This window comes from Lutra lutra, chromosome 16, assembly GCF_902655055.1.
Source record: "Lutra lutra chromosome 16, mLutLut1.2, whole genome shotgun sequence".
NCBI lineage: Eukaryota > Metazoa > Chordata > Mammalia > Carnivora > Mustelidae > Lutra > Lutra lutra.
The window spans coordinates 23,011,256-23,027,606 of NC_062293.1; the positions used below are offsets into that span (position 1 = coordinate 23,011,256).

At 51.3% G+C, this 16,351-nt stretch overlaps 1 protein-coding gene across 2 annotated transcripts in view; it reads left to right on the forward strand.

The window, feature by feature from the left end:
• The first annotated feature begins 132 nt into the window (after positions 1-132).
• Positions 133-16,351, forward strand: part of PIP4K2B (phosphatidylinositol-5-phosphate 4-kinase type 2 beta) — a 28,084-nt gene continuing 11,865 nt past the window's right edge. The window contains exons 1-3 of one of the 2 annotated variants that reach the window (XM_047706661.1): positions 133-452; positions 10,811-10,908; positions 13,919-14,015. In XM_047706661.1, the coding sequence (XP_047562617.1) occupies positions 294-452; positions 10,811-10,908; positions 13,919-14,015 (354 nt within the window). In that variant the 5' untranslated portion in view covers positions 133-293. Of the gene's footprint in view, positions 453-1,095; positions 1,115-10,810; positions 10,909-13,918; positions 14,016-16,351 lie in introns of those variants that run through there. The other variant, XM_047706662.1, reaches the window with a different exon arrangement.

Genomic DNA, 16,351 nt, shown 5'->3' on the forward strand with positions numbered 1-16,351 from the left:
CGGGGAGGAGAGCGTCTGGTGACGGCCGGGCGGTGGCTGCGGCGCTCGGGGGCGGGGTTCGGAGCGAGCCGGCTGGCTCGCTGGAGCGGGGCGGGGCGGGGCGGGGCGTGGGGGCGGGGCGTGGGGCGGACGGAACCACCGGGGCGGGGTGGGGAGGTAACGGGACGGGCGCGACTATGGCGCGTTGAGGTAGCGGGGGTGGGGATCGGTCCCGGGGAGGCCTGGGGCCGCTGGCTTGTGCGCGGTCTCGGCCGCCCCCCACTTTCGCCGCCGCCGCCGCCGCCGCCCCGGGCATGTCGTCCAACTGCACCAGCACCACGGCGGTGGCGGTGGCGCCGCTCAGCGCCAGCAAGACCAAGACCAAGAAGAAGCATTTCGTGTGCCAGAAAGTGAAGCTATTCCGGGCCAGCGAGCCGATCCTCAGCGTCCTGATGTGGGGAGTGAACCACACGGTAACCAGCTCCCCCGCGCGCGCCCCTCGGAGCGCGGCCCCGCGCGCTCCCACGCCCCCCCGCAGGCCCGGCCCTCACCCCGCGGGTCCTGCTGAGGACGCTCGCAGCCTCTCGCCAAGCCACTTGCACGCCCACCCCACCCTTGCACGCCGTCCTGGCCGGGTGTGCACTCCCCGCGCGCCAAGCGAGGCCTGGTGTCTCCGACGGTGGTATGCCGACGCCCCCTCCCTCTCCTCCAGCCCCTCTGGTCGGGCTTCCTGCGTCGGGCTTGCTCGCTCGCTCGCTTCGGGCAGTCCCTGGAGCGCAGGGGGAAGGCCTGGGTGCGGCAGAATCGCTCTCATCCCCTCTCCCTGTTTGTTGCATGTGTTTCCCCCCTTGTTCCTTCAACCGGCTGCCAGCTCCCTGTCCAGTTGACAGGGCAAGTGGCCTTGGCCTGCCTGAATATTCCTCTATTTCTGGTTATTTGGTTGGTGCGACTGCTTAAAGTTTCCCATCCTCCAGACCTCCTCACCCCTGACTATGGAAATCCTCCCTGGGTTTCCTTTTCTTCTTCATGAACAAGATGTATCAACTGGAGAAGCACAGGCTTCCTTGAACCACAGACACTTTACCAGGGTCTTCCTCGGTTAGGGAGAAGAGAGAATGTAACCATTTGAAAGAAGGTGAAGCCTGATTATAAGGAAGACTATTCATAGTAGAAAAGATGTGCCTTCCTACATTCTCCTATGGTGTTCATCTCAAAGATGCTGACTTCTCTTTTATTGAGCTTTCTGTTGTAAGGTCGTGAAAGGTGTGATAATGGTCGGAGGTTAGGATGAGAGGGTGGTCCCCTGGACCCTTGGGGTGCTTTGAGATTGTCCTATCAGGAATTTGGAGCCCAGCTTTGGTGCTTAAGCTGGAGGACTTTGTGCCCTGTTTGTTTAGGGTCTTTCTTTTTTCTTTTCCAACCACTTGTTCCTTGCCTTCTGACCATTTGCACTGTGAGTCCCTACACCAGGAATGATGAGAGGAAGTAAAAGGACCTGAAACACCCAACTTCACCGACTACAAGTTTGGAATGAGGAAGATGAAACTATTGGCTTGGGTTGCCTGTGAATTTCAGTTCTTCAGGCACCCTGACTTTTCAGAGCATTTGAAATAGCCCACAAGACCAAATGATAACAGAGGGGCCTGGGGCCAGCAAGGCTTTTTGTTTTCCTTTGTAGAGGAGCAAACCTCTGGAGAGGGTTGGCTGGAGATCCATGAACCTTAGTCTGAGCCAGAGTGTTAAGAGCTTCAATCTAATACGGAAAAGTGCACGTTTATGGTGAGGTCTTTGTTGGTGTTTTGGTCTCGGACAGGTTACTGTTTTCAGGAACCTCCCTCAGGTGAGAGTCCTGGCCAGGGTAAGAGAGTAGCGTGGGTTTAGTGCCCAGACCCCTGGAAGCGGCTTTGGGGCAATAGTCCAGTAGACTTTGTTTCTTCTGCTTCCTGCTGCCTCAGGGGTCATCTGACAACATTTCGAGGGAAACTGGGTCATCAAAATGTGGACCTTGTATCCCTGCCTGGAAGTCAATCCTTGATTTTGTCCTGCAGCCTGCTTCTCACTAGAAAGCATCCTGTCTATATAGAGAATTGGTGGAGAATCTTACAGCTCCTGCCTTGGAATATTGCCACTAACTACCTCAGGTCCCTGATTCTATACACGGAGAAATGGAGGCCCCAGCTGGAGGATTAGCTCCCCCATGCCCACAGCAGAAGAGGCAGCTCACAGTCTGGGACTGCGGGCTATGTGACTCAGTGGTGGTGCTTGAATGGCAGGTGTTGCTTTCTGTGCCTCCTGGTCCCTAGTCTGTTTCTCAGCCAGGTGCCATGATAGTGGGGATGATGGTCTTGTTATGTATGCTCGGGTGTGTGTGCCTGTGCTTGCGTGCTCCTGGGAATGTGTGTGATAGTGGGTGTTCTGATAGGCCGGTGGTGAACCTGCCCAGATAAGGGCCTCTGCATGGAGATGGATAGGCATCTGGGAGTCTTTCTTGGGTTAGGCTGTCACCTTCTCTCTTTGCTAACTTGAAGAAAAGTTTGAGGGCTAACCAAAGAGGCGTTAACGTTAAGTGAGACCCACGGTTTGGGGCATGATGTGTGAGCGCCTCGGGGGACAGGCACAGGCACCGCTCACCCTGGACACAGCTCAGTTGGCCCCAAGCGTTAGTGCTTCATTGGGGCCCGGTGTAAGGTCTGGTATTTTAGGGTCCCCCATTTGGGAAATGGAGGCATGTCCCTGAAAGAAGAGTGGTATAAAATCTTGCAGTTCCCAAGGGGGTCAGGACTACATCGTTCTTGGTGTATCGGCAGCCTTCCTGGGAGGTTGCCTTCCCTCAGAAGCCCACTTTTGCCACTTTTTTGCAGTCTGAGGCTTCAGATAGCACATTTCTTTGATTCTTTAGTTTCTCACCCCTTTAGGTGTTTAGGGCATGATAGTCTATGGCTGATGGCAGATGGATATGTCTTTATGGAGGGCAGAAGTCAGTGACTCTCCTGACATGGTTGACTGACCACAGTGTCGTCCCAGGAGCTCCTCTTGTGGCCAAGAGGTGCAGCCGGTGGACTTTGTGGAGGGAGACTGCAGGAAACAGGCCAAAAAGTCAGAAGACTTTGGGTTGGGGCGCCTGGCTGGCTCAGTCAGAGTAGCACGCAGCTCTTGGTCTCTGGGTGGTGAGTTTGAGCCCCATGTTGGGTGTAGAGCTTACTTAAACAAATAAAACTAAAAAAAAAAAAAAAAGAAGAAGAAGAAGACTTTAGATCTGTCAGGGGAGAACTAGTAAAGAGAGAACACCAGTGTTTTAGTGGATGAATTACAGTTTAGGGGCTCTGGAGTTAGAGAAGAGATTGCCTCTGAGAGGGGTGTGGAGACCAGAGGAGGCCGACCTGGCTTGCTGACCTGTTGGCTGGGTTAGGAGCCAGGTATGCGTGAACCTTCGCTCAGGTGATCACAAGGATTAGGAGCAGCTGGCAGTAACTGTATTTAACCAATAGGAACCTGCTTGACTGTTCTTCAAAGTAACTACACTATTGTACATTTCCACCAGCAGCAGGGCGCTGGTTCCATGCTTATGCCCCTAGCACAATGACTGCCATAGAGTAGGCACACGGTGAATGTTGGCTAGAGGGACAGATGGCTAGAAAATGGGACTGAAGTATGGCTAACACCAGGATAAACACCAGGTTCCATTTTCTCCACATCCTTGTTAACACTTGGAATTGTCTGTCTTTGTCATAGCCTCTCTAGTGGGTGCGAAGTGTTACCTCCTTGTGGTTATGATTTGTGTTTCCTTGATAAAAAATGGTTTTGAGTACCTTTTCATGTGCTTATTGGCCATTTATATATTTTCTTTTTAAAAAAATATTTTATTTATTTATTTGATTGAGAGCGAGAGCACGAGCAGGGGGTAGGACAGAGGTAGGAGAAGCAGGCTTCCTGTGGAGCAGGGAGCCACACATGGGGCTCAGTCCCAGGACCCACATATCATGCCTGAGGCAAAGGCTGATGCTCAACGGACTGAGCCACCCAGGCGCTCCGGTCATTTATATATTTTCATCATAGAAATGTCTCAAGATCTTTGTCCAATTTTTTAAAAACATTTTTTGCTCATTTTTAATTGGGTTGACTTTTCATTATTGAGTTACAAGAGTTCTTTTTTAGAGAGAGAGAGCTTGAGCACGGTTGTGGGGGGCAGGGTGAAGGGTAGAAGGAGAAGGAGGTGGAGAAGCAGACTCCCCACTGAGCAGGGAGCCTGGGAGTGTGATGCAGGGCTTGATCCCTGGACCCTGAAATCATGACCTGAGCTGAAGGCAGATGCTTAACTGACTGAGCCACCCGGGCGCTCCTTGATTTAGGAGTTCTTTGTGTATTTTAGGTACAAGTCCCTATGAGATATGATTTGTAAGTATTTTCTCCCATTTTTTGGATTATCTTTTACATTTTCTTTTTTTTTTTTTTTTTTTTTAATTTATTTATTTGACAGAGAGAGATCACAAGTAGACAGAAAGGCAGGCAGAGAGAAAGAGAGAGAGAGGGAAGCAGGCTCCCTGCTGAGCAGAGAGCCCGATGCGGGACTCGATCCCAGGACCCTGAGATCATGACCTGAGCCGAAGGCAGCGGCTTAACCCACTGAGCCACCCAGGCGCCCTCTTTTACATTTTCTTGACGGTATCTTTTGAAGCTCAGCTTCTAATTTTGACAAAGTCCAATTTGTGTATTTTCTTTGTTTGCTTGCTTTTTTGGTGTCATATCTAAGAAGACTTTGCCTCACACAAGGTCATGAAAATTTACTCCTGTATTTTCTTCTAAGAAAAACTCTCATAGTTTTTGCTTGTTAAAGATTTTATTTATTTATTTGAAAGAGAATGAGAGAGAGAGCGATCAGGAGAGGGGGGAAGGTCAGAGGGAAAAGCAAACTCCCCTCTGAGCAGGGAACCCGATGCGGGACTCAATCCCAGGACTCCAGGATCATGACCTGAGCTGTCAGATGCTTAACCAACTGAGCCCCCCGGGTGCCCTAGTTTTTTGTTGGTTTGTTTTTGTTTGTTTGTTTGTTTGTTTTAAGATTTTATTGATTTATGGAGAGAGAGAACCTGGGGTATGGGGAACCTGATGCAGGGCTCTGTCCCAGGACCCTGAAATCATGACCTGAGCCAAAGGCAGACATTTAACCAACTGAGCCACCCAGGCGTCCCAAACTCACAGTTTTAGTGCTTACAATTAGGTGTGTAATCCATTTTGAACTAATTTTTGTGGATGGTGTAAGGAACAGATTCATTCTTAAGTCTGCTCACTTCTCTCCCACACTCCACCCCCCATGCTGTCCATGCATTTTCTTTGCACAGTGCAGACCCAGAACCTCTTTTACCTGCCTTTTTCTCTTGCTCTGCGACTTGAGAAATCTTTAGTAAATATTCCTGCTCTAGTGGGCCGCCCCTCGCCAGGCCTTTCCACCTCACGGAGAACAGGAAGAGAAGAAAAACTATGGCGTTTGAAAGGAGGAATAAATGCAGGACTGAATTTGTTGGCACCCGTGGCTCTGTTCTTGCCCTTTTCCTGTCTAGTTTGAGGTCTTACTTGGACTTCTTGGGTCTTAGGGATTTTCAAGACATCGTGTTTCCCGATGGGGGCAGGTAACACCTGACTGTCAGTGCTAGCTGGCCTGGCCTGCCGCTGAGCCGCCCACAGAACCGTAGGACAAGTCAGGGAACCTGCATGGCTGGCCCACGCCTCCTGGGTGCCTATGAAGGTCATACACGGAAGTAGAGGTTTCTGGAATCAGAAGTTAAGCAGACTAGAACTAGTGACTGAATTTTCATCTCTAGTAGGATCAGCATAGAGTGAAGTCTGGGCTCCTAAATTTCTCACTCAGCTTGGTCAGCCTCCTTATTACTTATGCTGATGGCTCCTGGAGTTAATCATGTGGATAATCCAAAAACCACTTACGTGATGTGAAACTGAACAGATTTCCCATCCGAATATGTTGTATTTAACGTGATCCTTGGATGAATATGCATTCCACAAGGGCACTGTGCTGAAGGGGAGAGGGGTTGGCCCAGGGTTGTGCTAGATAGTAGAGGACAGGCACGTCTTCCTGGAACATTGCTTTAGTCATGAACTTTCATGCTTCGAAACTCTTAGTTACTCCCCTTTGTCTACCAAATAAAGTTTCTTCTTTCTCCCTGCTGTTTCAGACTCTTTCTAGGGCGCCTGGGTTGGCTCAATTGGCTAAGTGCCTGCTTTTGGCTCAGGTCATGATCCCTGAGTCCTGGGATTGAGCCCCCAGTCGGGCTCCCTGCTCAGCGGAGAGCCTGCTTCTCCCTGTTCCTCTCCCCCTGCTTGTGTTCCTGCTCTTGTGGTCCCTCTCTCTGTCAAATAAGTAAAATCTTAAAAAAAAAAAAAAAAAAAAAGTCAGGTCTTAGCCTCCACAGCCAACCTTTGTTCTCACCCTTCAGAGCATGAGTCTTTGGCATGGTCACAACAGCTTTGCTGTCTCTTTTCTCTTTATTCTGGTGTTAGCCATACTTCAGTCCCATTTTTCTAGCCATCTGTCCCTCTAGCCAACATTTATTATGCACCTACTATGTGCCAGTCATTGTGTTAGGGGCATAAGCATGGATAAGATCGTCTCTTCTTTCTAGAGGCTCACAGCCCCGTGCAAAAGTGAAATAATGTGAGCAAACTGTTACCCCAGTGAATGTGCTATTTGGGATATAAAGATGCACAGAGGAAGACAGGGTCGCTGTGACAGAGGAAGTGTTGTTTAGCCAGATCTTGAAGGATTCTCTTAGCTTTATCCTTTCTTTCTGTCCCTGCTGCCACAGTCTGTCACCTTAGCTATTATAATGACCGCATAAATGGTCTTACCGCTTCTTCTTTTGCCTTGTCCAATCCTTGCTTGATTTGGATTCCAGGATGCCTTTCTATAGCATCCGTTTGATCATGTGAGGTCCCAGATTTGAACCTGAGAGCACTTCCTATTTCTTGCGCCGTCAAGTCTAGATTTTTATAGTGGACAGATCTAAGTTCACATCCAGGCTCTGCCCCTTCTTGTAGCTTTGGAACTTCATTTTCATGTTCTATAAAATGAGCAAAACCACTTTCCTTGCAGATTATTAGGAGAGAAGCAAGAAAGGGGGAACACTTCCTTAGTCAAGGTAGCTATCCAGAAGAAGGCTCACACAGCAGAGTGCGCAGAGCCAAGCTGTGGGTACCAGACAGACCCGGGAGCAAACCCTGACTCAGCACATCCTGTCTGTGTGACCTTGAGCAAGGTATCCTAAACTTCTTTTGCAAAATCAGATTAATAACAGTTTGTGTGGCAATTAAGCATTAGAAATAATAGCACAGAATATGTGTTCTCTGTGATATATATAGTAATGTGAAAGCCCCAGCCACTTCTAGGTATTCAATAAAAAGAAGCAGCTGTTATTTATTAATATTGATAGTAGACTAGGCCATTCACCTCTCTTCCTGTGTCCTCTCCGACCACCCCCTAGCACTTCTGTCCTGCCCTGCCACCCCCCAGACTGCCCCCACACACTGTACTTAAGCTGGGCAGTATACTTTTACAGCTGTGAGGCTTGGTTCTGACTGTTCCCACTGCCTGGGATTCCCTTCATGTCTTTTTTTTTTTTTTTTTGAGAACTACCATCCTAGGCCTTTCTCACGTATATTTATTTCTCTTCAGCTTCCTCTAGCAAGCGGCTCTCTGACTCTCACCCCCCAGCAGCACCAATTTCTTCATCTGTTTTTCCCCCTCCCTGTACTCTAACTCCATAGCACTCGTAGCACTGTATTTTTTGCCATTTTCCCAGCTGAACAGAGCCCATGTCTTCTTGTTTCTGGATCCCCAGCCCTGGCACCGTCCCGGGATGTGTAGAGTAAGGCCCTCACTACCCTGAGTAGAAGTAAACTGAATAGAGTTTGGCGGTGCCTGAGCCAGGTCAGGAGGGGCCTTCCATGCCAGGCTTAGGAGGTAAAACTTTACCCCAAGGTTGATGACTTGAGCCACAGGCAGCCTTAAGTGGGGGTGTAACATGATCTTGTTGTAGATTTGTCCAGTGTCAAGTGCTCTTGGCAATACCAGGAGAGGCATGAGGTGCCCTGTTTCTAGCCTGACGTGTGAGGGCCAGGAGTCTGTGTGACTCTGTTAACCTCACCATCTGAGCCTCTGCTGTTCTGGATGTGTCTGTCCCCGTGTTCGCACTACATGTTTACCACTTGACTTTGAGTTTCTGTGTTGTCATGGGTTTGTCTCATCTTCCCGATAAGAGGATAAGCCTCCTATTCCTCTTGTGTGCACCGCCCCCCATGCACCCCCTCCTCCCTAACATGAACTAAAGCCTGTGGTAGGTATCTCAGTAAGTGCTTGTTCAATTAAAATCGAATAAAACTCTTTGGGGCTATAAAATTTAGCACAACTAAAAAAAAATAGTACAGCTAATCCCTAGAGTGAATCATCTGCATGGGGCCCCGTAGAATGAGGGGCGAGGCTACATAGTTCATATATATGGATTGTTCACCAAAAATTCTCTCAGAAATTTCCTGCTGTTGGGCTGTGTAGTCAAGAAGAGAGATGACGGGAGATCTAAAAACCTGCCATCTTATAACCATTCGAAGTAGGCTGAACCAGAAGTTACCAGAATGGGGCATTCTTGAATAGGTGCCATTAGAAAAATTCACCCTGGCCTGGCAAAGCTGACCCTGTCAGGCAAGGGCTTTGGTCTTTCCTGGACGTCCCAGCATTTGGTACCTTTGGCCTTGACACCAAATCTGGATTGTAGACTCATGCAGAATCAATGAGTAGTACGTCCTGGAACGTTCTGGTATAAAACCATGCACTTCGAGCCAGTGTGGTGTGTTCTTTCTAGTGTGGAGGTGTGAACTGGCAAAGTGGGATAATGACACAAGAGCCATGAACTGCTTAACTTCTTCAGCTGTCCTAGCCAAGCAAGATATGCCAGGAAAAAGGAAGCGGGACAGCTCCCGTGAATTGTTTCTGTTGGCAGGAAAACCAGGAAGTGGAATGGTTTCCTCCACAGGCACGCACTTCGCAGTCGGGTTCCCCTGTAAGCACCCCCTGGAACGGGAGGTGGTGTGGCTTTTGTCCTGTGGCCAGTAAGCCAGTGTGGTGGTTGCCACAGACCTGGGTGCTGGGGATTTTCAGTGTCCAGTTGGATGAGTTTCAACACACGTATATATGATCATGTAATGATCACCCCAAACAATACATAGAACACTTCTGTCACCCCAGAATCGTACCTCTCGTGTGGATCAACGGCCCCCAGCCAATCTAGGTAGCTTTTTCCTGGATTGCTCTCACTGGAGATCCCTCTTCGAGGAATTCATATACAGGATATACTCTGGTGTCTGTGCCCATCAGTTTTTGCCAGCAGTTTATTGAGTCCCTGCCCCACTGGCAGCTTCTGCCGATACCCTGCCGCCCCCCTCCCCAGACAGCTACACGCCTGTGCCTGCCTTCATTTCCACGGGAGCAAGTTAGGTTTTTCACCAGTTCTAGGAAAGTGTAGTTCCCCAGCCCAGATCCTGCATTAACTCCCAACTTCTTCCATCCTCTGACATTTCTACATTAAAAAAAAAAAATAAATGTTTGGAGCATGAAAGGGGCAGCAAATTAAATGCTGTTTCCCCCCATTTATGCTCCTATGAATCTCGGTTATTCCCTCCCTGCCACATGGGCCTCATTGAGATAATAGGATTTGCAAGGAAAGTGTCCGGGAGACATAAGGCTGTGCATCCCCTCCCCCCCCCCATCCATTAAGGCAGACCTAGGGTTTCCTCTGTAAATCCTGAATGCATTAGTGGCCGCTGGGTTGAGGGTCAAATGTCAAATACTCCGCTGTGAAGGGAGAGGACATCTGTGGCTAATTAGACCACTAATTGGCTATGCTGGGGACAGGGAAGGGCAGGAGACACGCTCTCAGCTCTGTGCCAATGGGAAGCCAGCTCCCTGCCAGCCTCCAGCTCCCCAAAGGGGGATGAAAGCCAATGGGAAGGTTTGTTTGTGGTGGGGCAAGGCACCCTACCCCATCTCGTGCAGTCAGCCTAAGGCAGGACATGGCTTGAGGAGCTGGCCCTGTTTTAATCAGGAGGGGAAGAGTGAGCCAGTGGCCAGATGCCTACCTCTCCTTCTCACTTTAAATTTAATCCTTTACTTTGGAGATGAGTTATACACCCACACAAACTCATCCAGGTTTTTTCCTACCCCAGCCCAACATCTTGAGTGACCCACAATTGGTAGGAAAATGTTAAAGGCCTCAGTACCCACATAGGTTGTGTGATATTTATTCATTGATCCACTTACTGCTACGTTTGGCAAATATTTATATAATACTTGCCATATGCAGACCATGGGGCCAAGCACCATGGAGCCTCCAGAGATCAGTTAGATGACCTTGGCTTACAAGGATCAGTAAGTAATACAATCTTGGCCTCACTTAGAGTCTAGCAAGCTCGTGAGGTTGATAAGCATTAATACCACAATGTGAGGGAGGCTGTGCGATGGCCAAAGGATGGAGACAAACACGACTTCAGGAATCTCAGGGTCAGAGAGAACATTTATGGTCTAGACAATCATGGAAAGCTTCATGGAGTAGGTGCCTTTTGAGCCGGAGTTTATCAGGTGGGGAGAATCTCTATAATAGGTGGAGATGAGATTGGGAACTTCTCTGAAGAGAAGAGCAGAAATAAAGACAAGGAGGGAATCCACAGACATACTTTTGGTGAGATGGTGGCGTTCGCATTGTAGCATCTCGTGTCTCTGAGGCAGGTGGCCTCCCGGCTGAGAAGCTCTCACTTTTCCCTTGCTTCGCAGATCAATGAGCTGAGCAATGTCCCTGTGCCTGTCATGCTAATGCCAGATGACTTCAAAGCATACAGCAAGATCAAGGTGGACAATCATCTCTTCAATAAGTAAGTGGCCTCCTGAGTGGGCTCAGGTTCTGTGGACAGCCCTTTCCCTCAAGGCAGAGAGCTTCTGAGAACCTACTCCTGGCCGTGCCAAGCTGGCACCTGGCAGGGTGTGACAGCGACACCTGGCTCTCCTGGCAGACACACTGGCTGGGAAGATCCATTCATTATGTGCCTCTTCCCTTTGTGTCATTCTGTCATTCTCCTTTATCCGCTCGCCTCCAGGGTCCCTCTGGGCGTGTGGCCCGACCCAGGGTGATTCATCTGGGGCCAGGTTAGGGAGCGGCGAGCTGGTGTCTAGTGGGAGGCTGACAGTGGTGGCCCTATCTTGATCTTTGTCTGTGGCAAGAAGCTGCCAGACATGTTCCTGGCCAGGGTCACAGGCTGAGCACAGTGCCCAGGGGCGCCTTCCAAAGTAATTCCTCCCACTTTTGTTCACTGTGGCTTCTGGGACTAACACTGGTGTCTGGAGGGCGTCTCTGGGCTGGAGCAGCCCTTTTGCCTGGAGCAGGTGGGTCCTGCCCTAAGGCCTTGGGAGGCCTTGCTCTGGAAGCCCACTGCAGGCCACCCCGGGGGGCGCATGCTGCGCACACCCTCCTTTCTGTGCTTGCATCCTGGTGCCACCTTCCCTGGCCTCATAGTCCCCGGCACCCCTTCAGCTGGGCTCCGTCACCCCACCACTTCAAACTGTTAGTCTGAAGGGGAAGCTCGGTTTGAAAACACCCCTTAGTGGCCTCTCCCTGCCATAGTATGTAATAATAACATCGTATTCTAGAAGCCCTCTGTCTTCAGAGCTAAGCAGCCAGCCACCCTTGTAGAAGAAAGACTCCTGGGTTTGTGCTCTGCTCTCATGCCTCTCGGTACCACGTCGCACTTCCCTGGATTTTCCACACGTGGAGCAATTGTGTGGGATGGTGGGGTGTCCTGGGCGGGGAGCCGATACTGTGGCTGGACTCAGCGTTGGGCCCCACAGGCTCACCCCCACAAAGCTCCCCCTCCCCCAACGTCTTCAGATGCCAATCACAGGTTGAGGTGGTCACCTGGGTCAGTGACCAGCCTGCAGTGGGTCCCGCATTCCCTCAGCCTTCCCCCTTGGGTTTGGTTAGTTTGCTACAGCGGCTCACAGAACTTGGAAAAACAGTTTATTTACTCGCTTACTGGTTTATTATAAAGGCTACAGCTCAGGAACGCCCTCTCTGGGTGCACCCCCGTCCCCACGCTTGCACATGTTGGCAGTCCGCAAGTTCCCAGAGCCCTGCCTTCATTGCGAAGGTGTGATTGATGGGTCATTGGCAATTGGTAATGGGTTCATTCTCCAGCCCCTCTCCCCTCCCTTGCAAGTCAGGGGAGTAGGACTGAATGTTCCAACCAGCACCGAACCTTTGAAGCTTTCCAAAAGTCACCTTTTTTTAAAAAGTAGGTTCCAGGGGCGCCTGGGTGGCTCAGTGGGTTAAGCCGCTGCCTTCGGCTCAGGTCATGATCTTAGGGTCCTGGGATCGAGTCCCACATCGGGCTCTCTGCTCAGCAAGAAGCCTGCTTCCCTCTCTCTCTCTCTCTGCCTGCCTCTCCGTCTGCTTGTGATCTCTCTCTGTCAAATAAAAAAAAAAAAAAAAGTAGGTTCCATACTCATTGTGGAGCTCAACACAGGGTTTGAACTCATGACCCTGAGATCAAGACCTGAGCTGAGATCGATCAAGAGGCGGATGCTTAACTGACCGAGCCACCCAAGCGCCCTTCCCCCGCCAAAAGTCACCTTATTCACATAAACTCAGATGTGGTTGAAAGGGGGTTGTTAGGAATTTAAAAAGACATGTTTATTGGTCTTATGACTTCAGAAATTCGGTTTTAGTTGCTCTGTACCTCAGATAGGAACAGAGACCAAACACATCACAGTATCGCACCCCCCAAGGAAAGAGAGGCAGCCCTTGGGCCTGAGGCAAGAAAGGAGGGGGCTCTGTCCCAGGGCTCAGGGCCCTGGGAGGGGACATCGCACCACCAACTGTTCCAGGGTTCACAGCTTCTGGTGAGGCTCCACCTTGACATCCTGGCCTAAAGCAGAGCATCCTGTCTCTTCTCCGTCTTTCCTTAATCCTTTTGTCCTCCCAACGGCTGTTGATGTACTAATTATTAGACCACAGTGCCCGTGCCAAGGGGAGGCAGAGGAGGCCCCTGCCTTCAGGAGAAGCTGTGGCTGTTTATTCCCTCCAAGTGTGTCATCCTGGAGTATAGTCCCTGGAGGGTGTCCCTGAGCAAGGGAACCGTTGTAAAGACAGAGGATTTGGAGGAGGCCACCCTTCAGGGCTATCCTCTCCCCTCCTGGGAGTCTGTGGCTTATTGACTAAGGAGCAGGAAGGGTGGCAGTTGGTGCCAGCAGCCCACAGACAGGCTTCTGGAAAAGCTGGGATCCCAGTCAGCTGACTGAGGACCTCTTCAACCCAAAGCGCTCTCATCCTCCATCCGGAGGGAAGCCTGGGGCTTCGTGGGTGTAACCATCTTCAGGCCATGTTGGTAGAATCTTCCTCAGAGGAGAAAATTGTTTGAGAAAAGGCACTCCTTTTAGCCGTCAGACTGCCGGCTGCCTCACAGCAGCTGTGCACACGCAGCCACTCCCGTGTGTAAGCTCGGCCCTTGGGCAGTGGGGCCCATGCTCTGTCTCACTTCTCAGCAGATGAGGTTTTTCCCCTTTCATGTAAATTTTGTCAGAAGAGAACGTACACTCAGAAAAAGTACTCAAATCCTAAGGATACAGCTCGACTCATTTTTTACAAAATGAACACAGGGATGTAAAAATTTAAAACTCTTAACACACTCAGCATCACCAGGAATGTTTGTTAAAAGTACCGATTTCCAGATTCCTCTCCAGAATTTCTGGGGCCTAGAAACCTACATTCTGAGCACCGCAGACTGTTCCGATCCCGGTGACCTGTGGCCCAAACCCAGAGAAGTTCGGATGAAGAATCAGGCGGATGAGGAGGGGCGGGGCTCACAAAGACATTTCTCCGCTCTGCCCTAGGGAGAACCTCCCCAGCCGCTTTAAGTTCAAGGAGTACTGCCCCATGGTGTTTCGGAATCTCCGGGAGAGGTTTGGGATTGATGATCAGGATTACCAGGTACGGGGTGTCTTTGTGGTCGGAGGGGTCAGGGAGTGCAGTGGGGTCTGGAGGCCACAGGACAAGAAGAGGAAAGTCCCCCGTTCTCGTGCTCTGTCTTCCTGTCCTGTCCCGCTCTAGCCTGGGGGTCTCTCCCTGGTACCATCGGGCTCCTGGAGGGGTTGGGGCCCAGAAGTGCTCTGTCTCCTCTCCCCAGGAGGGAGAGCAGAGGGAGGGGGATGGGCTGTGGAAGCTGCCTCATCTCAGTCTGACATTCCCTGTCTAGGCCCAGGAACCCTTCTCCTTCTTAAAAGAGAGAATTGTTGCCAGCAGATGATGAGGCCTCTTAAAGCAGATAAGACAGAGTAGAAAAGGAAGACTTGGAGTGGAGTGTGACCTTGGCAGGCATGCATGCTGCCTCCCCTGGGGCCCGTGCAGCCGGCGACTGCCCCCTCTCAGGGCTGATGATGGGGCCTTTGGCCTGCTTGGAATGCTCCTCCCACCCAGTCTTGGGGACATTACCCTCTGACTCCTAGGCTGTGGTTTCTGTCACTGCCCCACCTAGCACCTTCTGTGGACCTTCTTCCCCTGGCAGAAAGCCTGCTGGTGACGGTGGGAGAATTCTCCACTTCACCTTGCTAGCAGTGAGAAGTTCGGCTGACCTGCTGTGGTCTGGGGAGGGGGGTGCGGGGGAAGGACCATACGGCCTAGTGTGGTCTAAGACGGGTATCCAAATCTGCAGTACCGTAACCCCTCCCGGCCGGGTCCTAGCAAGCCTTTCACGGAGTAGGTCCCGAGAAGCAAGAGGCACCTGGGTGAGACCCCTCTCCTCTCCCGTCCGCTCTGGAGGGAGGCCCCAAAGATGCTCTCCCCAAGAGGAGGGCGCAGGGATGCGGAGGCCGGAAAGCTCAAGAACAGTTGTGCCTGAGAGGTGCTGGGAGGTGCCTCCAGTCCCCTCTGTTGGGACCGAACCCGGAGCTAAACCATGACCTGATTGGAGCTGGAGGTTTTCTGATAACCTGCCAGTGTTGCAACCTGAGGCTGCTCAGCCGTCTTCCGCTGTGGCTCCTTCCCTTCCCTCCGCGCTCTCACCACATCCTCTCCGTGTCTGCATTTTTTTCTCTAATAACCTTGTGGGCAAGTGACTGTGCTCCCGACTAAAAGAGGCAGGGCGTGTGGTGTTCGGGGAGGGGACTCTGACCACGTGGAGTGCCAGAGCCCGCTGCCTGGAAACGAGGCAGGGATGGGAGCATGCTTCCCCGCGAGGCTGGGGGCCTGCTCGGCTTGTGGAAGGAGGACCAGGCTGGGGGAGTGAGGCCCTCCGCTGTAGCTCCTACTCGACCTTTTTGGATGGGGGAACACTCTGTTTTGGGGGTGCCCTTTTATTTTTATTTATTTATTTATTTATTTTTTATTTATTTATTTATTTTTAAAGATTTTATTTATTTATTTGAGAGAGAGACAGTGAGAGAGAGCATGAGTGAGGAGAAGGTCAGAGAGAGAAGCAGACTTCCCGTGGAGCCGGGAGCCCGATGCGGGACTCGATCCTGGGACTCCAGGATCATGACCTGAGCCGAAGGCAGTCGTCCAACCAACTGAGCCACCCAGGCGTCCCTTTATTTATTTATTTTTAAAGATTTTATTTATTTATTTGTCAGAAAGAGAGAGAGAGAAAGAGCACAAGCAGGCAGAGAGGCAGGCCCAGAGGCCCAGAGAGAGGCAGGCTCCCTGCTGAGCAAGGAGCCGGATGTGGGACTCAATCCAAGGACCCTGGGATCATGACCTGAGCCGAAGGCAGCAGCTTAACCCACTGAGCCACCCAGGCATTCCTGGGGGTGCCCTTTTAGGGAGCATCTCCCCACTTCAGACTTGAGTCTTCCCTGTGAGGGTGGCGCTCCCTCCTTCCCCCAGGGTCTCCTGAGGAGGCACCGGGGGAGGGCAGAGTGTCCGACCCTAGGTAAGAGCCGAGGGAAGGGCTCAGAGAGGAGGCCTTTCTGCGAGCAGATCCCCATATGTGTCTGCTTGGGAACAGGGACAGCTGGGGCTTCCTCTCTGCCTTGCCTTTCAAAGGTCTTCTCCCAGCGTCTGCTTGGTGAACACATCCCTTTGGTTGACTCACACCTCCCCCTCCACCCCCTCTAGAGGCTTCTACTGCTCTCTGAGCCCAGTGGGAATGGGGCCTCGAGGAGGAGCAGTGGCAGAGCCAGAAAAGCTCCCCAGAACTGCCTCATAGCTCTGCACAGACAAGCAGGAGTGTGAGGTGAGGGGAGAGGGGCTGGGCAGAGAGGCGAGCAGCACCTGTCTGCTATGGGAAGGGTTTTCCAGGACCAGGGTATGTCCAAGAAAAAGAGATTACT